This window comes from Macrotis lagotis, chromosome 2 (genome assembly GCF_037893015.1).
Source record: "Macrotis lagotis isolate mMagLag1 chromosome 2, bilby.v1.9.chrom.fasta, whole genome shotgun sequence".
In the NCBI taxonomy this organism is placed as follows: domain Eukaryota; kingdom Metazoa; phylum Chordata; class Mammalia; order Peramelemorphia; family Peramelidae; genus Macrotis; species Macrotis lagotis.
This window is the reverse complement of record NC_133659.1, coordinates 319,322,908-319,346,252: the sequence shown is the minus strand read 5'-3', so window position 1 is coordinate 319,346,252 and position 23,345 is coordinate 319,322,908. Positions and strand designations below refer to the sequence as shown.

General features: G+C 36.2%; 1 protein-coding gene across 6 annotated transcripts in view; it reads left to right on the top strand.

Annotated features, from left to right (window-relative positions):
• Window positions 1–23,345, top strand: part of LOC141515258 (sodium-coupled monocarboxylate transporter 1-like) — a 106,764-nt gene that overhangs the window by 50,777 nt on the left and 32,642 nt on the right. For all 6 annotated transcript variants that reach the window (XM_074226680.1, XM_074226681.1, XM_074226679.1 and 3 more), the window contains 5 exons: window positions 254–383; window positions 2,782–2,870; window positions 4,146–4,258; window positions 7,053–7,120; window positions 21,429–21,515. In XM_074226680.1, coding sequence (XP_074082781.1) covers window positions 254–383; window positions 2,782–2,870; window positions 4,146–4,258; window positions 7,053–7,120; window positions 21,429–21,515 — 487 coding nt within the window. The remainder of the gene's footprint in view (window positions 1–253; window positions 384–2,781; window positions 2,871–4,145; window positions 4,259–7,052; window positions 7,121–21,428; window positions 21,516–23,345) is intronic.

The window sequence follows — 23,345 nt, the reverse complement described above, 5'->3', positions numbered from 1 at the left end:
TATATAATTCATTAACAAAACTAAAAGCTGGTCTTTGGAAAGACTAAAAAAATGTGTACCAAATAAATGATGAATGGAAAATCAAGAAAAAAAAGGAAATTACAAAAAATGGAATTTTATTGACAGCAATTTATTTCTGTAGGGTATTTAGACAATATAATATTGATCATATAATTCCCTTTATCTTTCAAGGTGGTGGTGTGTTTACTCTTTTGAGTTGAAATCATTTTACTTTTTTTCCTGGTATCTTTAGAGCACTCTATTTCAGTCTTTTGGGACTCTGGGTAATTCTGACTTGTGCAGTTCTCTGTGGATTAGGAATGTACTCAATGTTTCATAACTGCGATCCTTGGACATCATACAAAGTTTCAGCACCAGATCAGGTTTAGTATTCAAAGTTATAATTATATTTTCAAGTTATTCCACAGGCAACAATATGATATATTGGGAAGCAGTTTTCACTTGTAAGAGAATAGAAAAAAATTTTCCAAATTAGAAGTTTCAGCTGTGCATGAATGTTGGTTTAGGGGAAAAGAACATGGTCTTGGATTTACTTGAGTGGAATACATGATTATTGTTATTATTTCTTGTACACAGCCTTTATCTTGATTTTATTCCAGTAGAAAAATGAACATTTTTATCATCCCCTACTTTTTGGACACTTTGAAGGAATATATTTAGGAAATCTTAAAATTAAAAAGTTAAAATTGGTTTTTATCCAAAAAACATCAGTTTAAGACTCAACCATTCAACAAGTTTTTTTAACTACTATGTTATAAGTACCTTGGGCAGCTGGGTGGTACAGTGGATAGACCATCAGCCCTGGAACCAGGAGGACCTGAGTTCAAATTCAGCCTCAAACATTTGAAACTTCTTAGTTGTGTGACCTTGGGCAAGTCACATAATCCTGATTGCCTTGCATCCAGGGCCATCTCCCGTTATTCGATCCACATATGGCCACTGGCCTCAGATATCTCTGGAGGAAACAGTGAGGCTGAATCAGGATGACTGGAGATGGTCCTGGATATGAGGCAGTCAGGGTTGAGTGACTTGCCCAAGATCACACAGCTATCCAGTGTCAAGTGTCTGAAGCAGGATTGGAACTCAGGTCCTCCTGGCTCTAGGATGGGAGCTCTATTCACTGCACCACCTACTGTGTAGGGCTAAGAATTAACCAGAGGAGTATTTATGTGGAAGTCAGGCTCAGCTGTTTGTCTAAGGGAAATGACTTCAGTACCAGATGTAGCTAGACGGGGATGAGTGAGACAGGGAGAACAGTGATCTCAGCCAGAGATGATAAGGTCCTGAGCTAAGTGGTAACTGTACTTGCGAAAAGGGGATCCAAGTGGTGAGGAGGTGTAATGAGGAGAGGGTGGAGTTGAGGATCCTGCCAAGATTACAGGCCTGGCAGACTACAAGGGTGGGGGTGCCTTTGGCATAAATAATAAGAGAGTCATTTTAGGAGGAAAGGGGGAGTTCTGCTTTGGATGTGTCAACTTTGGGACTTTGCATCTCAGAGGAGAGGCCAAAGAGAAAGGTGGAAATAGGTCTGTGTAGAAATGACCAAACCCTGGAGCTGGTGAGATCACCAAGTGAAATGTAGAGCTCACAGAATCATGGGAGGTCCTTCCCTCCTTCCCCCCCCCCCCCCAGTTAGAATGGAGGCTTGGTGGGATGGGGGAGCCAGCAGAGGAGCCAGAGAAGGGTCAGTAGTCACGTTGGTAAGAGAAGAAAAGAAGACTTAGAAGAGGGAGGTTCAGGGCAGGCTTCAGACACTGGAGGGAGAAAGGTTATCCAAGTGGATAGTAAGAGATGGCTGAGGTTAATAAGTGAGGGAGAGCAACCCAGTATAGTAGACAGGGGTGGGGGGAGGTGGGGGGTGGGAGTTGGCAGGGATGCAATGAGGAGGCAGCACTAGTAGCCGAGAGGGAAGAGCCAGCCCAGGGAGAAAGTTTGAATTAACTTCTATAGCGTGAGAACAGGGAATCACTTAGGGAAGAATCAGAGGATTACTCTGCTGTGGGGTGGCCCAGCAGTAGTTTAACAGCACACATTTTTATCCACAATATCTATCACCTAAAAATAAGTCACTTAATTAAACATTTAATGAATTATATTTTTAGAGATAATAAATAATAACAATAAACTTTAGTACAATAAAATTTAGAACAATTTAGTATGATTTAAACTTTAGAACAAAAATTTAGTAAAAGATTTGTCTAAGATTTTTGAGGAATTTTGGGGAATTATTTAAAGTTGTTAGTTTAAATTGCTGAACCTTTTTTGTGGAATAAAGATTCTTGCCATTTTAATTCCTTCTGGGGTCTTGCAGGTGACTTGAATTCTTGAAGTTTCTGCTAGCAGAGAATATGCTCTAGTAGGTTCCAGTGATGGACCCTGTTATTCTCATAGGAAGAAATACCCCACCCTCTGAGAAATAGCAGGCCCCAAGGCTTAATGTAAAATTCCTTGCTGCATGCAAGGATTTAAAATTATTCCATTACTGTGGAGCTGTGCCTTGAAAATAGCCAGTGTTCCTGTCTTCTGCTTCTGCATGACTGTGTAGCGGTCAGCCTCCTGAGGAGCCCGAGGGCCAAAATGGAGGCTGAACTTGGAAGGGAGAGCAGATGCAAACTGTGCATGATCTCTTGTTGATTGGACTGAAGTCCATATTAGGGAAAGGAACCAGGGAGGACTGGAACTGTTAAAGAAAGAAGTAATACTCAAAACTCTGACTGTAAGATATTTAAAAGCATTTAACTTTTGTCATTTTTTATTCAGCTAATCCCTTATCTAGCAGCGGAGATTCTAGGTGATTATCCAGGACTTCCAGGACTTTTTGTGGCATGTGCTTACAGTGGAACATTAAGGTATGAAAGAGGTTTTTGTTGTGTGTTATGGGAAGCATCAAATTTCACTAAGGTAAAATTCTGACTGTAGTCAGATTGAACAATTATTTTAATAATTTATTCTATTTGATATTTTTATAGTTTTGTAATGTTTTAGATTTTAAAGAGATCCTAGAGATACTGATTTTTTTCCTTTAGGTATGACCATGGGTAGTCATCATAACTGTCATTTATATTATAGTTTAGGTTTTCAAATGACTTTCCTCATGAAGTTATTGTGAGAAAAGTATCCTAAGTATGCTTATTTTACATAGACAGAAACGGAGCAGGGAATTGTTTGGTGCCTGCTGAGCACTCCCTGCCCCCCTTGCTTTATTTTCCTGTGGCATTTCTTTCTCCTTGCTGCTCAGAGCCTCTTCTTCCCATAGCCGAACCTCTTTCCTCCGGAAAGCCTTTCTGTGGGCAGTGATGGAACTGTCTCCCTTCAGAAGACATGTCCCCCCTCCTCCTAAGCGATGTTCCTCTGGTTCTGAGGACAACCCCACGAGGCATCTCATGAAGAAAAAGGGATATGCGGGCTTGTGAGATTTAAGCCAGAGCAGAGCACAGGACGAAGGCCTCTGACTCCTTAGGTGTTATCCTTTACTCTTTCTGGCCAAAAACAATGTATCAATATCCAAATAAAGAATAATGCAGTGGTAGGCAAGAAGGTACACAGAAGTACTTTTTTCCCCACAAAACAATTTTCCTGGTTAGTTTGAAAATACAGATGTGAATTTCATTCTCAAAACATACCAGCTTTTTATCCAGCACACCACAGCTGCTGATCTGTTAACTTTCTAAAAGTTCATATTACCAAAACATTTGCCATCAGTACAACTAAAGGTGAAAATAACACAGAAGCAATTTTAAAAAATAATTATAACTTCTCCATTGGGTAAAAAATAACATAAAACTACTGATGTATTACTTTTTCCTTGGATTGTGGATGGTGAATAAAGAGCTGACCTTGAAGCCAGGAGGGTGTGAATCAAGACTGACCCATACATTCTGTCTCTGAGACCCTAGGCAAATAATTCCATGTGTGTTCTAGGTTACTCTAAAAAGGTTCTAACCTGTACTGATCAAATTGACTCTTCTGGGAGTTCCCTGTACCTTTGAAATCACTGTAATTTATGACAGGTTATCATGACAATTAATTAGCTACTATGATTTGTTTTGTTGTTTTTTCTCCTTTTTAGCTATTAATTTTGTGATATCCTTTAATGCTCTATTTTAATTTTTTTGTCTGCACAGCACAGTATCCTCTAGTATCAATGCTTTAGCAGCTATAACTGTAGAAGATATCATCAAACCTCACTTAAATTCACCTTCACAAAAGACTATTACTTTATTTTCTAAAGGAACAAGTAAGTGTACACTGAATACTTTGCACTTCTCATATTATCGGGTAGCTTTGTTTCACCTGTAAATTTTCAGTAAAGTAGGATTCCTTTTTGGTCAGAAGTGAAACCATTTCGTTACCAGTCACTCCCCTGGTTCTTTTAAGTTTAATTGATGTTTTGACATATAGTGTAGGAGCAAGGGATTCTTTTGCCCCTTTATTTCATTGACTTGGTTCTATGCTGATTTCTATGTAAGTTGAAGATGAACGAATATAATATTCTGTTGATATGTATTTGATTGCATATTATGTTAGACCTCTTCAGAACCTTGGTCACTTCAATATCAGTATACTGGTACTTGCTCCTTATGCTAAGAGATTCTGAAGAGGGCCTAGTGAGGACTAATCAAGTGACTGAAAAGTAGGCATAGATGCCATGGCTAGAGGGAGTGAGGCCTGGACCTCAAGAAGGGTGGGGGCTCTCCTTGGGAAGCTCCTTTCCAGTGGTAATGACTTCATTCCATAGTTAGCAGAGGAAGCAGTTGGTAAGTGATCTGAAGTGGTTGACAGGAGATGTGATCTCGAGCCTGTTCGAGAGGGTGATTAGATGAAGTTGTATCCTCACACAGTTAGGAAATATCAGCTGTTCAAAGTGGAAGAGATTAATTCCTGCCAGGGGTGAAGGGATTTGTTTCCCTTGACTCCTTGATACTCCCTTACTTTTATTAGTGGTGGCATCTGAACTTCTTTTGAGACTATTTCCTCACCTGTCAGATGAGGTTAAATAGGCCTGCCCCTAGTTTCCTAGGAAGGAGACTTCCCTCATCAACATGTAAGAATCAAATTGAATCAGGGATGTGAAAGAGCTTTGCAAAACTTGAAACCACAGAGATTAGTGATGAATACAATGATGACTAACATCCCTTAGGCGTGGAGGGAGCTGGCTGGACATCTAACCTGGCTTGTACTTATTCAAGTGGAGGAAGATGGGGTCCAGAGAGGGGTTGGAGCTCTGTCTAGAGAGTTGTAGTCCATGAGGCAATAGCTGCCTCTGGCAAAAAGGCTCATTGTTGTGACAGAAGGCAAGAGAAGGTGTTGAGGCATCTCTTTTCCTTGGAGGAGAAAACTGTTTCCACAATGAAGGCACCCTGATGAAGGTGTTTCAGCATGGAGCACAGGGAACTGCTTAGAATGGTTTAGATCTGCTGCTTTAAAGAAATGAGTTTCTTGTAAAAGTTGAGGTCCCCACCCTGACATCATCCAATGTTGCCTGTTCAGTAGAACAATCTTCAAGCTGTATTTACAAGCTGAGGGATAATCTGACAAGGAGCTGCTTACTTTCCTCATTTCAGCACAGGAGCAGGAGGAAATAACAGACAAAATGATAGGGTGTCGTACAGGGGTTGACCTATATGAATTGGGCTCCAAGAGTATTAGAAATCCTTTGTAAAGGTATACAAAACTGATGAAGTCAAGAAATTGGATTTTTATGCTTTTTCTTCTATATTATGATATTGTGCAAAAGTCAGTTTCATGAATAAAGAAGAAAGGAGGCAGTCTCACAATTGAAGATTTTGAGAGTGCAGCAAAATATGATTGTAGAACCCTGGAAGTTCACCTGTAGGAGAATCCTTTTTATTTATATGTATCTTATTTATATTTTTTGCTACTTCAAGAATTTTGGCTTCTGAAATCCCAAGTGCTTAAGTTGACATGGAAAATTGAAAGACATTGAAACCAAGTCACCTTTCACTATGTTGATTCTCTGAACAGACAACAGAAGAAAAATCTCATGGTGCCTGAGGTCTTTGTTTGGAGAGCATTCTGAGCCCATCATTAACAGAGCCCATGAGATTCTTAATGTGGAATCAGTGATCTTACTCTGGAAGTTTTTTCACAAAAGTTGCTACAGTCCCTATGAAAACCAGACACTTTTTTAGAATTTGTGTAACTCCATCTTCAGTTGAACCAGCACGTAGTGAACAGCCAAGTACACTATTTTCAACTGTGATAACAATTTGTTACAATAATTTTTTAAAGAAAGACTTCACTGTTTATGCTTTGGACAGTTTCTGTTAGTGCATTGTCTTGCCTTTTCAGTGTTAACCTTGGATATACCTACGTTGATATTAGTGTGCTGGCAGTTTGTTTTGTGCTTTGTTTTTCAGTTCAAAATGCATTTTTAGTCCAGTTTTGAAGGTGTGTTCATTGTCCATATAACCCATACTTGATGGCCAAGTCTGTACTTCTATGACTCTACTAGGGAAGTGTAAGTGATACAGGCACTTTTCATTTATTTAAAGGACAATTTTGTCTGTTAGTGGTTTTATGAAGGAGGTGACCAGTGGCTGAGTGGATAGAGCACTGGTCCTTAAGTCAGGAAGACTCAAGTTCAAATTCAGCCTCTTGTCACTTTCTAGTTGTGTGACCCTGGGTAAGTCTCTCGATCTATCTGCCTACTAAATCGGAGATGGCAAACCTGCTCTTCTCTTTGCCAAGAAAACTCCATGACCAGAAAATGGGCCATGGGATCATGAAAAGTCAGACACCTTTGAATAACTGAACAACAATGAAAGGTTATTTTAATTTTGAGAGTAACACTGGTAAACTTGACCTGTAAACATAAACTTACTTCAAGGTTGTAGTAAGATGAGCTTTTAGGCTTATGATGTTTAAAGACTCACTGAAAAGGCTATTGCCATCAGCTACACTGTTAACTGTGTCCATTCTTCATCCCAGAATCTACATATTTAGTTGGTTGAGAGTCTCCAACTGGTATGCCATTTGACATTGTACTTTCTTTTAACATATTCATCTAGGTCTGTTCTATGGAATACTTTGCATTGGGATGGCTGCTTTAGCATCATTAATGGGAAGTCTGTTACAGGTAACCTACATTTGTAGTGATTTATAAGAACTAGTGTTAGGTAGATCTTATTAACAGAATTTTTAATGTGAATTATATTTCAAAGTTCTAACTTCTGACTGCTTTCTGGTAAGTAGAAGGCTTTCCCAAGAACACTTTAATTTATTTATGGTAAAAATAGAGGATCTGTGGAACAATTCCTTGCAGTAGGTTCATGAATTGTAGTCTGGGACTGGCCTTTACAACATTTTCAGTGGTAAGAAGTATTTATTAAGTACCTAATAATATATGGAATTTTGTTAAGTTCTTACAATTAGAACCAACTTAGACCAGCATCCACCTGGCCCTATGGTCCTGGACAGGCCATTTAATCCCAGCCCCTTGCAGGAAGTAAAAAAGAAAATGTGTTATATCTGACCACTCTCCCCCCATGGTCCATCCTCTGCTCCTTCAATCACATCCCCCCTTCCCCCTGTCCCCCTCCTTATTACTCCAGATGTCTATACCCCATTGAGTATATATGCTGTTTCCTCTCCTAGCCACCTCTGATGAGAGCGAAGATTCCCTCATTCCCCCATGCCTTCCCCCTTCCATATCATTGCAAAGCTCATTGTGATAAAGAAAAAATCTTATCATATGAAATATCTTGGCTTATTCCCCCTCTCCTTTTTCTTTCTCCCATTACATTTCCCTTTTTTCTATTGATTCCATTTTTACATCGTATTTTATCTTCAAATTCAGCTTTCTCCTGTGCTTCATCTATAAAAGCTCCTTCTATCTGCTCTGTTAATTGAGAAGGTTCATATGAATATTATCAGTATCATTTTTCTATGCAGGAATACATGCAGTTCATCCTCATTAAGTCCCTCATTTCCCCCCTCTCCTCCAATCTCCATGCTTCACCTGAGTCCTGTATTTGAAGATCAAACCTGTTCAGCTTTGGCCATTCCAACAGGAACATTTGAAATTAATCTGGTTCGCTGAAAGTCCATCTTTTTCCCTGAAAGAGGACATTTAGTCTTGCTGGGTAGTTGATTCTTGGTTGCATTCTAAGCTCTTTTGCCTTCCAGTATATTATATTCCAAGCCCTATGAACTTTTAATGTAGTTGCTGCTAAGTCCTGTGTGATCCTGACTGCAGCTCCACTATATTTGAACTGTGTCCTTCTGGCTGCTTGTAATATTTTCTCTTTGACTTTGGAGTTCTGGAACTTGGCTATAATATTCCTGGGGTTTGGTTTTTTGCGATCTCTTTCTCGGGGGAATTGGTGCATTCTCACCATTTCTATTTTGTCCTCTGCTTCTAGGATATCAGGGCAATTTTCCTGTAGTAATTCTTTGAAAATGATGTCAAGGCTTTTTGCCTGATCATGACTTTCAGGTATTCCAATAATTCTTAAATTATCTTTCCTAAACCTGTTTTCCATATCAGTTGTTTTTTCGATGAGATGTTTCACATTTTCTTCTAATTTTTCATTCTTTTGGTTTTGAAGTATTGAGTCCTGATTTCTCGTAAATTCAGCAATCTCCCTGAGTTCTATTCTTTGTCTGAAGAATTTGTTTTCCTCAGAGAGTTTTCTTATCTCTTTTTCCATCTGGCCAGTTCTGTCTGCTTTTTAAATCATTCTTCTCCTCAATAACTTTTTGAACTGTTTTATCCATTTGACCTAAGCTGGTTTTTAGCATGCTATTTTCTTCAGCATTTTTTTTTGGATTTCCTTGACTAGGCTGCTGACTTCATTTTCATGTTTTTCCTGCATCTCTCTCATTTCTTTTCCCAGTTTTTCTTCTAACTCCCTTATTTGATTTTTTTTTTTTTAGATTTTTCAAGACAGTGGAGTTAAGTGGCTTGCCCAAGGCCACACAGCTAGGTAATTATTAAGTTTCTGAGACCAGATTTGAACCCAGGTATTCCTGACTCAAGGGCCGGTGCTTTATCTACTGTTCTACCTAGCCACCCCTCAGAGTCTTTTTTGAGCTCTGTCATGGCCTGAGTCCAATTTCTGTTTTTTCTTGGAGTCTTTAGATGCAGGAGCTTGTGCTTCCTCATCTTCAGACTTGAGTATTTTGATCCTTCTTGGGCTCATATGCAAAATATTTCTCAATAGTGTTCCTCTTTTTTTTTCTCTGCTCATTTTCCCAGCCTAAGCCTGGTTTTGGGGTGCTTCTTGAGCTTTGGGGACACTCCCACAAGGATCTCAGTGTGAGGCTCTATCCTCCCTCCTGGTCTGTGAATGACCATAAGTGCCCCCCTCTGCCACGGGGCTGAGGTGGGGGGGGTCCTGCTGTTCTATGGGGGCTTAGACTGCAATCAGGATCTGAATGTGGTCAGAACCCCAGTGTTCTCTTCCAGGGACAGAGGACAGAGCTCTGCCGTCTCTCTCTTCACTCCCTTCCCTAGGTTCAATGGGCTCATGCCCTGGGGGCTCCTGCTTACCAGCTCAGCCTGCTTCTCTTTCCTGGATCTGGACTGCCTTGGCCACACTGCTTGCGGTGTGTCCTGAGAGCTGGGCTTCACATGCTCACTCTGGCAGAGGTTCCCCCCACCCCATTGATCCCCCAAGTTGTGTCTGGTGCTCCCCATGGGCATAGGTCTGGAAACTCTGCCGCTGCTGTGAGCTGCAGCTCCCAGCGACCTGGGTCTGCCTCTGGGAGGCTGAAGTTCTTTCGCTCTGGTGGGCCACCCCTATGGCAGGCCGCCACTCCAACCCCGGGGAGCAGAGCCTTTGTGCTCTTTTCCAGGTTACCTTGAGTAGGAGAACTGCCTCACTGGGTCCCTCTGTGGGTTCTGTCTCTTGAAAATTTAGTTGGAGTCCTTAGTTTAGAAGTTTTATGAGAGAACACCTAAGACGCAATCCTCTCTTGTTGCCATCTTGGCTCCACCCCTCCAATTTTAAATTCTTTTAAAAAATCAACATTTTCCCCCCAATTACATTTTTTTTTAGGATTTTGCAAGGCAAATGGGGTTAAGTGGCTTGCCCAAGGCCACACAGCTAGGTAATTATTAAGTGTCTGAGACCAGATTTGAACCCAGGTACTCCTGACTCCAAGGCCGGTGCTTTATCCACTACGCCACCTAGCCGCCCCCCCCAATTACATTTTAAAACAATTTTTAACAATATATTTTTAAAAATTTTGAGTTTCAAATTATTTCTTCTGTCCTTGAAATAATGAACATAAAGAACTGAGTCAAATCTATAAAAATACAAATCATTTCACAGTTATATAAATGCTCTAAATCACTATTGATTAGAGAAATGCAAATTAAAACATCGGAGAAATTGCCGCTTACACCTATTAGAATGACTAACATCAAATTGACAAAAGGAAAATGGTAAATATCTGGGGACATGTGGCAAAATTGAGACTCTAAAGCACGGAGGAGTGGGTTAAGTTGTGAATTGCTCTAACCATTCTGGAGAGCAATATGGAACCATGCCCAAAGGTCAATCAAACTCTGCAAGGCCTCTGATTCAACAATACCACTGCTAGGTCTATATTCCAAAGAGGTCATAAAACAGAGAAAAGGGCCTATATGTACAAATATATTTACAGTGCTCTTTTTGAAGTCACACATAATTGGAAATTAAGGTAATGTCCATTAGTAGGAGAATAAATGAACAAGTTGTGGTACTTGATTATGATTGAATATTATTCTGCTAAAAGAAATGATGAGGAGGATGCCATCAGAAAAACCTGGGAAGATTTACAAGAAAGGATGAAAAGTGCAATGAAGAAAACTGTGTGTACTAGTAACAGGAACATTTCATGATGATTAACTATGAACTATTTAACTTTTCTCAGCAATGCAGTGATTCAAGACAATTCCACAGGGCTCATGATGAAAAAATGGTAACCACACCCAGAGAAAGAAAAGTTTGACTGCCTATAGATAGATTTGATTTCTTCATCTGAAAACTGTTCATATTCTTTGACATTTATTATTTGGGAAATGATTTTCATTTTTATAAATTTGACTCAGTTCTTTATGTATTTGAGAAACTTGTAATTTTTTTCAGTTTTGATTGCTACCCTCCATTGTATTTCCCCCCACCCCATCCTGTTTATCCTACTCTCTCTCTGTTTCTCCTCTCTCCTTTCACCTTGTCCATCTGAAAAAAAGTGTTTTCTTTCTTTCTGACTACTGTCTCCCAGTCTATTCTCCCTTCTCTCGGCCCTTCCTTTTTTTTTCCCCCCTTCCCCTCCTACTTTCTTGTAGGGTTAGATAGATATGTATACTCAAATGAGTGTGTATTTTACTCCTTTTTTTGAGCTAATTCAGATGAGAATTCAAGTGCTTTCTCCTGTCCAACTTTCCTTCATTATATATATAAACTCTTCGTTGCCTCTTTTATGTGAGATAATTTATCTCATTTTTCTTGTCTTCAGTGCATTCCTTTTTCTTACCCCTTAATTACTTATTTAAAAAAAAATCCCATCATATTCAGCTCAAACCTATGGCTTTCTTCTAAAATTCTTAGGAGTTGCAAGTATCATCTATTCATGTAAGAATGTAAACAGTTTATAACCTTTTGAAATGCCATATGCTTATTCTTGAGTCTTGTATTTAGAAGTCACATTTTCTTTTTAGCCCTGATTTTTTTAATCAGGAATGCTTGAAAGTCTTCTGTTTCATTGAATATCCTTTTTTTTTAATTCCTGAAGGAGTATGATTAGTTTTAGATTTCAAAGACTTCAGAAAATTAGAAAAAACTTATTTTATGTATTATAAGAGAAATAACCCCAAAGATAAAGCAAAATTAAAATGAATCATAAATCTCTTATCTTTAACACTAAATAAAAATCTTAATTATTGAGCATAAATAAAATGATTTTCAGGTAGAACAATTTGAGACTAGAGGATTTTTTGTTTCTTTTGTATCTGAAGCTCATAGGCTCTTTTACAGGGATCAGTACCTTTTTTACTTTATCAACTTGCTCCCAAACCATTTCAAATTATAACTTCATGATGGGTTTTACCTCTTGTGGATTTATAAAAGTGAACTGACTTGTGGGAAGTTGATTTGGACCCCGGCCCCTGTTTGGGAAGTAAGTTGCAATTTATGGTCAAAATGAAACTCGTAGTTACATTATGCCCAAGCCTGGTTAAAATTAAATACTCGGGTCTGTGTATTTTCTATAATGCCTACCCATATAGGATAATCTAAAATTAGAATTGTTTCACTAAAATTGAAACTTTATCTTAAAAATGAGTGGATCAGTTATTCGGAGTCATTTTTCATTTTAATTTATTTGAGTTAAATTCAATAGACATTTATTATCCCTTTTTTGGTACTTGTTCAAATACCAGTATGAGTTAGTCTCATTGTTACTATGTGGGGCAGTAGCATTTCTTTCTTAGTGCTAACCATGGATGTTAGATTTCACGAAGCTCAGCTCTAAGTTAAGAATCACTTTTAACCTACCTTTTCTTTTCTAGCTATCATCAGTATTAAGAGCAGTGGTTTAAAGGAAATCATCATGAGGTTTCATACCTTTGTTCTTTTTCTTCCAGTAGTGAAAAAGCAATTGGCTTTCAAATAGTATTGTTTCTTATGCTGTTTATCTGTCCAAATATGGAATATAGCTGCCTCATAGAGGAGCTATATAATATGTAATTGGGGTTAGGGATGCCCCCCCCCCCCAAGTCTTTCCCAAATCTCATACTTCACTGGGTATGAACATCCAGGATCACCTCGTGAGTTGATTCAGGCAGCATGGATTGCTTCAAACACTTGGAGAAGCATTTTTAAGTTCAGCTGGGTGGGTTGGTCTAGATTGCCCCTGAAGATTTCAGTCACGTTAGAATTGTTATATAGCCTTGAATACTTGATTGATTAAAGGATGTTTTAGCTCCAAATCCACAAAACCAACAGTGTTGGAAATAAGTCCAGTTAATGAATCTACTTTGTATAAGGATTGATACTTGAATATACCAAATGAGTTATTGGAGACTCTTGATATTAGAGATCTTTGTTCTCAAAGATTCAAGGCTATTTTAAAAAAAATCAGCGCCTGCCTTTTAAACTTTTTAATGTTTTACTTGCTGTGTGTGGGATCCACTTTGGAACTCTAAGAGCGTCCTATCTTGAGACCTCTTATACTCCTGACATGCTGACTGGATGGATTTTTGGGAGAGTATAAACTAAATAAAGTCATCAGAGAAACCTAGACCCTGCCTCCCCATGTGAATTTGAGGAGGACTTTATAGGTTATTTTGAGGAGCTTTGAAACTATATTGAGGTCTAAGCCTATTGCTAGTGTTAAGCATTATGTGAAGCTACCTAGCAGGTGGTGTATTTTTTTTTTAAGATTTTATTTATTTTGAGTTTTACAATTTCCCCCTAATCTTACTTCTCCTCACCCCCCCCCCCACAGAAGGCAATTTGCCAGTCTTTACATTGTTTCCATGGGATACATTGATCCAAATGGAATGTGATGAAAGAGAAATCACATCCTTAAGGAAGAAACATAAAGTAAAAGAGACAGCAAGATCAGACCATAAGATATCAGTTTTTCCCCTAAATTAAAGGTAATAGTCCTTAGTCTTTGTTCTAACTCCACGGTTCTTTCTGTGGATAGAGATGGTATTTTACATTGCAGACAGCCCCAAATGTCCCTGATTGTTGCACTGATGGAATGAGCAAGTCCATCAAGGTTGATCATCACCCCCCATGTTGTTGTTAGGGTTTACAGTGTTTTTTTGGTTCTGCTCATCTCACTCAGCATCAGTTCATTCAAATCCGTCCTGGCTACTGTGAGTTCCCATCCCTCCTGGTTTCTAATAGAACAATAGTGCTCCATGACATACACATATCACAGTTTGCTAAGCCATTCCCCAATTGAAGGGCATTTATTTGATTTCCAGTTCTTTGCCACCACAAACAGGGCTGCTATGAATATTTTTGTACAAGTGATGCTTTTACCCTTTTTCATCATCTCTTCAGGGTATAGACTAGTAGTGGTATTGCTGGATCAAAGGGTATGCACATTTTTGTTGCCCTTTGGGCATAGTTCCAAATTTCTCTCCAGAAAGGTTGGATGAGTTCACAGCTCCACCAACAATGTAATAGTGTCCCAGATTTCCCACAACCCTTCCAACAATGATCATTATCCTTTCTGATCATATTGGCCAGTCTGAGGTGTGAGGTGGTACCTCAGAGAAGCTTTAATTTGCATTTCTTTAATAAGTAATAATTTAGAGCAGTTTTTCATTTGACTGAATTGCTTTGATCTCCTCATCTGTAAATTGCCCTTGCATATCCTTTGACCATTTGTCAATTAGGGTATGGCTTGTTTTTTTTTTAATATGATCAGTTCTCTGTATATTTTAGAAATGAGTCCTTTATCAGAAACATTAGTTGTAAAGATTGTTTCCCATTTTACTACATTTCTTTTGATCTTGGTTACAGTGGTTTTTTCTTTGCAAAAGCTTTTTAATTTAATGTAATCAAAATCATCTAGTTTGTTTTTAGTGATGTTCTCCATCTCTTCCTTAGTCATCAACTACTTCCCTTTCCATAGATCTGACAGGTAAATTACTCCTTGATCTTCTAATTTGCTTATAATATTGTTTTTTATGTCTAAATCCTATATCCATTTGGATCTTATCTTGGTATAGGGTGTAAGGTGTTGGTCTAATCTAAGTTTCTTCCATATTAACTTCCAATTTTCCCAGCAATTTTTATCAAAGAGAGAGAGTTGATATCCCAATAGCTGAACTCTTTGGGTTTATCAAACAGCAGATTGCTATAATCGATTCTTGATATTGCTCCTAGTCTATTCCACCACTCTTATTTCTTAGCCAATACCAGATAGTTTTGATGACTGATGCTTTATAATTTAATTTTAGCTCAGGTAGTGCTAAACCTCCTTCTTTTGCACTTTTTTCATTAAATCCCTGGAAATTCTGGACTTTTTATTTCTCCATATGAATTTAGTTACACCTTTTTCTAACTCATTAAAGTAATTTTTTGGAATTTTGATTGGAAGGGCACTAAACAGGTAGTTTAGTTTTGGTAGAATTGTCATTTTTGTTATATTAGCTCTACCCTATCCATGAGCAGTTGATGTTTGTCCAGTTATTTAAATCTGATTAATTTGTGTGAGAAGTGTTTTGTAATTGTTTTCAAAAAGTTTCTGAGTCTGCCTTGGTAAATAGACTCCCAGGTATTTTATATTGTCTGAGGTTACTTTGAATGGGATTTCTCCTGCTGTATCTTGCTAGTCTTACATAGAAAACTTTGGAATTTATGAGGGTTTATTTTATATCCTGCAACTTTACTAAAATTGCTAATTGTTTCCAGTAGTTTTTTGATGATTTCTTGGGATTCTCTAGGTATACCATCATGTCATCTGCAAAGAGTGAGAGTTTTGTCTCTTCCTTCCCAATTTTAATTCCTTCAATTTCTTTTTCTTCTCTAATTGCTGAAGTTAACATTTCTAATATGATATTGATTAGTAGTGGTGATAATGGACATCCTTGTTTCACCCTGGATCTTTTTGGGAATGCCTCTAGTCTCTCCCCATTGCATATAATGCTTGTTGATAGTTTCAGATAGATACTGCTAATTATTCTAAGGAACAGTTCATTTATTCCTACTCTCTCTAGTGATTTTAGTAGGAATGGGTGCTGTATTTTGTCAAAAGTTTTTTCATCATCTATTGATATGATATGATTTCTGATAGATTTGTTGATATAATTATACTGACAGTTTTTCTAATATTGAACCAATTCTGCATTCCTAGGATGAATCCTACTTGATCGAAATATATTATCCTAGTGATAACTTGTTGCAATCACTTTGCTAAGGTTTTATTTAAGATTTTTGCATCTATATTATCAGGGAGGTAGGTCTATAATTTTCTTTCTCTGTTTTAACTCTTTCTGGTTTACATATCAGCACCATATTGGTTTCATAGAAAGAGTTAGGCAGAGTTCTGTCTTCCCCTATTTTTCCAAAGAGTTAATATAGAATTGGAACCAATTGTCCCTTAAATGTTTGGTAGAATTCACTTGTGAATCCATCAGACCCTGGATATTTTTCCCTTAGGGAGTTCAATGATGGCTTGTTGAATTTCTTTTTTCTGAGATAGGGTTGTGTAGGTATTTAATCTCCTTTTCATTTAACCTGGACGACTTATATTTTTGTAAATATTCGTCCATTTTACTAAGATTGTCAAATTTATTGGCATAGAGTTGGGCAAAATAATTCCAAATTATTACTTTAATTTCTTCTTCATTGGTGGTGAGTTCACTTTTTTCATTTAGGAAACTAGCAATTTGGTTTTCTTCTTTCTTTTTTAATCAAATTGACCAGAGGTTTATCAATTTTATTGGTGTTTTTCATAAAACCAACTATTGGTTTTATTTTTTAATTCAATAATTTTTTTTGCTTTTGATTTAATTAATTTCTCCTTTAATTTTTAGAATTTCCAATTTGGTTTTTAATTGGTAATTTTTAATTTGTTCTTTCATTTTTTTAGTTGCATATTTAGTTCATTGATTTCCTCTTTCTCCAATTTATTCATATAAGCATTTAAAGATATAATATATCCCCTGACAGCTACTTTGAGTGAATCTCATAGGTTTTGGTATGTTGTTTAATTATTGTCATTATCTAGGATAAAATAATTCTTTGTATAATTTATTGTTTGATCCACTCATTGTTTAAAATGAGGCTATTCAGTTTCCAATTAGTTCTGGGTCTATATCTCCCTGGCCTGATATTGCATTTGACTTTTATTACATTATTATCTGAGAAAGATGTATTCACTATTTCTGCCTTTCTGTAGTTGATCGTTAGGTTTTTAAGTCCTAGTACACAGTCAATTTTTGTATAAGTGCCATGTATTGCAGAGAAAAAGGTATATTCATTTCTATCCCCATTCAGTTTCCTCCATAAGTCTACTATATCTAATTTTTCTAACAATCTATGTACCTCCTTAACTTCTTTCTTGTTTATTTTATGATTTGATCTAGATCTGAGATTGGGAGGTTAGGGTCTTCCACTAGTACAGTTTTGATGTATTTCTTTCAGCTTCTCTAAGAATTTGGATGCTATCCCATTGGGTGCATATATATACATACATACATATATATATATATATATATATGTTTAGTATTGATGAAATCACTATTGTCTATTGTATCTTTTAGGAGGATATAGTTTCCTTCCTTATCTCTTTTAACACTTTCTATTTTGCAGCTGCTTCTTCTTAGATAAGGATTGCACCCCTTTTTTTCTCTTCAGCTGAAGCAAAATATATTTTTCTCCAACCTTTTACCTTTACTCTGTATGTATCTCTCTGCTTCAGATGAGTTTCTTGTAAGCATCATATTGTAGGATTCTGGTTTTTAATCCACTCTGCTATTTGATTACATTTTAAGGGAGAGTTCATCCCATTCACATTCAAAGTTATACTTAATAACTCTTTATTGCCTTCCATGCTATCTTCCCTCTCTTTGTATTTTCCCCTTCCCCCTCTTTATCCGTATTCCCCCAGTATTTTGTTTCTGAAAACCACCCCTTTCAGTGTGTTTGCCCTTCTATATCCACCCCTCACCTTTCTTTCCACTTCCCCTTTTTCCCTTTCCCCTTTCCCTTCCTTCTGTTAGTTCCCCCTTTTTTCTCTCCCTCCCTTTCTCTGTCCCCTTCCCCCTTTCCCCACCCCCTCCCCTTTCCTCCCCTCTTAATATTTGAAAGGTTAAATGTTTTTTAAGTTAACTGAGTATGTGTGTAAGTTAACTTTAAGCCATGTCTGATGAGAAGATTCCCTTTTCAGCAAATATCTTTTAAGCAGCCACAGTGTGCTAAATGCCAGTCACATCATAAAATATTAAATGCAGTATGGTCCTTGTATGTTAATATTAAATTCTTTTGATGTGTAATGCAGATTTATTTACATAATGATATAAAGTAATGCTTTAATAAAAATATATCAGATATATCAAAGGAATCTAAACAAAGTGATTCTTGCAGCTGAGATCCTTTTCTCTTCATTCCCCATGGGACAAGAAGAATGCCTGCTACTTAGGAAGGGTTCTTCTGAGAAGTTCCCTCATCATTTTCCACCTTGCTAATCTTGTGAACTTCATGTTTTCCAGAAACTTAATCTGTCCTGTGACTCTAATCTCCTTAGATAATCTCCTTTCTCAGCTCATAGGACTTTATTATGTTCCTCCCATGTCAAGTATCTCCACTTCTGAACTCCCTTTGCACTTTATAATTTCTTTTTTTATATCATCTTACTTGACTACATTGTGAGCCTCTTGAGGTCAGGGTCCATACTATGCCTTTTATTATATTTATTTAAGGCAATGGGGTTAAGTGACCCGCCCAAAGCCACATAGCTAGGCAACTAAGTGTATGAGGTCGAATTTGAACTCGGGTCCTCTTGATTCCAGGGTCAGTGCTTTATCCACTGTGCTACCTAGTTGTCCCCCTAAAACTTTCTTTACACCCTCATCACTTAGTATAGCGAGTGGTTAAATATATAAATTTGTATTAAAATGTTTATTGATTGATTCTTTGAGATGAATCATCATGGAGGAGATAGGATGTGTGAATTAGACTTTAAAGAATGGATAAAGTTTCATAGAATTTGTTTGGCAGTGGTTAATGTGTTTATATGATAAACAGAATCATTTTATTTGCCAAAAGAAAATATTTTGTAGGAACTTTTGTAGGAAATTCACAACTAAGTGCAAACATATAAATCTTTGAAAAACAATGACTATAATGAACAGGAAATCCTTAACATTAAACTTAAAGATCTGTTAATTAATTGATGTGATTATTCTTTCCAAAGCTACAAATTTTGCAGATTAGGAAAAGAACCTAAATGTGCATAAATATTTGTAGCAGCTCCTTTCTGAGTTTTTGTTTTTAATTTTTAAAAAATATTATTTTATGTTATTAAAATATTATTTTATATAATTTTTTAAAAAATATAATTTTCCAACTACAAGCAATGGTAGTTTTCAACAGTGATTTTTTTTGCAGGGTTTTGAGTTTAAATTTTTTTTCTCCCTTTCTTCTCCCCACCTCCCCAGAAGGCAATCTAATATAGGCTATACATATATAACCATGTAAAGCATAGATCCATATTAATCATGTTGTGAAAGAAGAAACAAATAGAAATGGAAAAAAACACTAGAGAGAAAAAAACCCCATAAAAACACCCAAAACATACCTAAGAGAACTTTTAAAAATGGAAGATAGTAAGCTTTGGTCTGCATATAAACACCACAACAAACACAGGCTGGTATTTCCCATCACAAAATTGTCTTTAATTATTGTGTTGCTGAAATGAACAAATCCCTCATCGTTGATTAACACCCAGTGTTGTTGTTAGTGTGTAAAGTTTTCTTCTGTTTCTGCTATTTCATTCAGCATCAGTTCATGTGAGTCTTCCCATGATTCTTATAGAAAAATAGTGTTCCATCACATTCATCTACCACAATTTGTGCAGTCATTCCCCATTTGATTTGCATCCTGTCAGTTTTCAGTTTTTTGCCACCACAGAAAGAACTGCTATAAATATTTTTGTACATTTGGAATTTTTACCCTTTTTTGTGATCTCTCTGGGATACAGACCTAATAGTGGTAATGTTGGATCAAAGAGTATGTACAATTTTATTACCCTTTGGGCTTAATTCCAATTTATAGCAGCTCTTTTTATGATGGCAAAGAATTGGAAATTGAGAACATGCTCATCAAATGGAAAATGATTCAACAAGTTGTGACATGATTGTGATGGAGTTTGATTGTGATATAAGAGATGAAGAAGGGGTCATTTCCGGAAAAAACCCTATAAGATGTATATGAGTGGATACAAAGTAAAGTGAGAAGAATTGGGGGATCATTTCCTGTATAGTTACAGCAATGTTGTAATAATGATCAACTGTGGAAGATTTAGTTACTTTGGCCAAAATGGTGATCTAAGACAATGAAAAAATGAATACTTAAGATGGCGTGCTAATGAAATCTGAGTGCAAATATAATTTTCTCTTTTTTGATTTTGTGACATAACTAAAATGAAAAAATATTTTTTGATATAATTTTGCTTATCTTCTCAGTGAGAGTGAAGAGGTGGGTGAGAATTTGGCAAACAACTTAAAAAGAAAAAAATAAAACTTTTGATATTGTAAGATAGTGTGGATTTTTATCTTTCATTAATTTTTATTGGGATGAAAAACACACATTTTTGTATTCTTGAAGCTTTACAGATTTATTCTTTTAGGAAAATATTGTAGATTTTAGAATTTTGTTACCATAACCTTAAAATTGTAGGTAAATATATATGTTTAAGTTTATAGCACTTTAAAGTTTTCAAAGCATTTTTGTGGTAACATTTGGAAATACTAACTTCTCAATGGTTATAGGCTATGTAAATAAATGTTGCTACATATAAATATAAAAAAATTACTGTAAGAAATTATGAATATGAGAAATGAGTATGAGAACAAGAGTGAATGCAAAGTGAAGTAAGAACCAGTTTAACAGTTGTAAAATGAGTAAAACCATAGAAGAACACAAAAAATGAAATTGAATGCTCTTTAATTATAAAGATCAGCTTTGGTTATAAATAAATGAAAGAGGGGATTTGGGAAACTATGAATGTGGAATTTTGCATATACTATTAGGTATATGGTTGACGGGTTGGTTGAATATTAAACTTTTTTTTTCTTTATATTAAAAAAGTAAAGCTTACTTGGGGAGAAACTAAGCAAAGTATGTCTTAAGATTTTAAAAATATTGGTAGTTAATAATTATGCTGGGTCCATGTTTAGAAAAGACCAGGGTGTGTAAATAAAAGATTTGAATAAAACACTAAAAACAAAGGTATAAGCATTTTTAAAAATAAAATATTCAATGATTAGTATTTAAGTTATAATGTATGAATATAGTAAAACAAAAATTTTAATATAAAAATGATTGTGAGGAGTTTAGAGAAGTATAGGAAGACTTACATGAACTGATAATGAAGAAAACACAGACAGGAAGAGAATAAACACTATTACAACAACTTGAAAAGATATACTAACTGGCATATGTATTTTGCTGCTTTGCAGAAGGTAAAGAATCCATAGAAGGAGCAAATGAGAATTGCCAGTGTTAAGTTCATCATGTATCCTTGATTTAGAAGATGAAAATGAAAACTATTTATATATCTGTAACTTTATAGTTTTTAATTAGGTATAATTATTTTTTGTTAGTTTCATATGGAAATTTGTATGTTATTTTGTCTTGCAAATAGAATTCTTTGGAAATTTTTGCTTTGAGTCTGTAAAATTTCTAATCTGTAATTTTTAATTTTGATCTTAGGCTGCACTCAGCATATTTGGCATGATTGGAGGACCTCTCTTGGGCTTATTTACTCTGGGAATTTTAAACCCTTTTGCCAATTCACTTGTAAGTACACACACACACACACACACAAACACACACACACACACATTTTGCTCTTATGACCACATTTTTAAGTTTTCAATATTCTGTAAAGTCATTTGATTGACTTACATAGAAAATAATGGAAATTCCCAAAAAAGGTGAAAACTTCTAACACTTGGAGAAAGCAATTGGGGAAAACCAATAGTATTTTTGCCTCATGTCCTTGTGGTTTATAGATGGAATATGTTAATAGATATGTCGTTATTATTTTTATACATCCTTTGCATGTTTCTTCTCAGGAAATTGTTTTACAATGAAATACTTTGAAAAGAAAAGCAGTGGAAAACCATTGAGATGAGAGTTCCTCAAAGAAATTCTGCCTTCTCTGAACTTGAAGAATTACTTTTTTTTTTTTTTTTGCAAGGCAAATGGAGTTAAGTGGCTCGTTTGAGTCCACACAGCTAGATAATTATTAAGTGTCTGAGGCCGGATTTAAACTCAGGTATTCTGACTCCAGGGCCAGTGCTCTATCCACTGTGCCATCTAGCCACCCCCGAAGCATTACTCTTAATGCATGCTTACTATTGCCTTAAAAACATGAACTCTTGTTTGGATATGCTCACAGCTCAACCTGTGATTTGTTCAGGCTCATCAATGATAGTAAGACTGATAACAAGACAGTCTAGGGTCTAGAATGTCTCCATTATAAGATATTCTATAAAGCAAAACAAATAAAAAGATGTACTTTTTACATGAATAAATGTAAATTATTTGTTTCTAAACTAGCCCTAAGAAAAGTTTTCTGTTTTGGTTGCTTAAATCATGATACTGGGACAGAGAGGGAATCATTGAATACTAGAATGGCTGCTGAATTGGATTTAATTTTAATATTGGTAGAGTTTTTTATAATGGTGTTTTAGTCTACTTAATCATTAATCACAAGAATCAAATTCTTATGAGGAAAGGTAGGAAAGAACATATAAAACAAAACTGCTCATAAGATTAGGTTTTACATGAGACCAGTTGAAAAGGACCTAATGTGACATGATAGTTTGAAGGATCCCTTATTTTCCCTGAGTTGAAGAGATTTCAGATGAAAGAGGAATTAAAATTATTCTGTGTGGATTCAGAGAGGGAGTTTGGGCCCAGTAAATGTATGTGGATTGGTTACTCAGTTGCTAGAAATTATAAGGACAAATTACTGGCTAAATATAGACAACATGGACTTCTAGTACCAAGATTGTAGAGTGAGGCATCCTCCCAAATTCCCCCCGATCCACCTTGAAAGATGTCTCAGAGTCAGCTTTGAAGGATAAATAAGGGAAAATAAGATGTTAGAAAAGACCCAGTTATTTATCATAACTATAAATGTGAATGGCACGAGATCACCCACAAACTGGCAGCAGATAGTACAATGTATTGAAAACCAGAATCCTATAATGTGCTGTTCAAAAAAAATGCCACATATTTGAAGCACAGAGACCCACACAGAATAAAGGTAAGGGTCTGGAGCAAAATCTATAATGATTCAGCTGAAGTTAAAAAAAATCAGGAATAGCAATCATAATCTCAAACAAAACAAGAGCAAAAATATAAGAGAAAAGAAAGGAAACTATCTTGCTAAAAAGGTACCATAGATAGTGAAGTAATGTTAAAACTAGACATGTGCACCAGATTGAACATCTGATTTTTAAAAGAAGTTAAGTGAAGTTTTAGTAGGAAATAAATAGTAAAAACTTCATTAAAGGGGAATCTCAATGTTTCCCTCTCCATTCTAGAGAAGTATAACTACAAAATAAAGAAGAAAGAAGTTAAAGAGGTGAATAGAATTTTTAGAAAAGTAAAATTTCA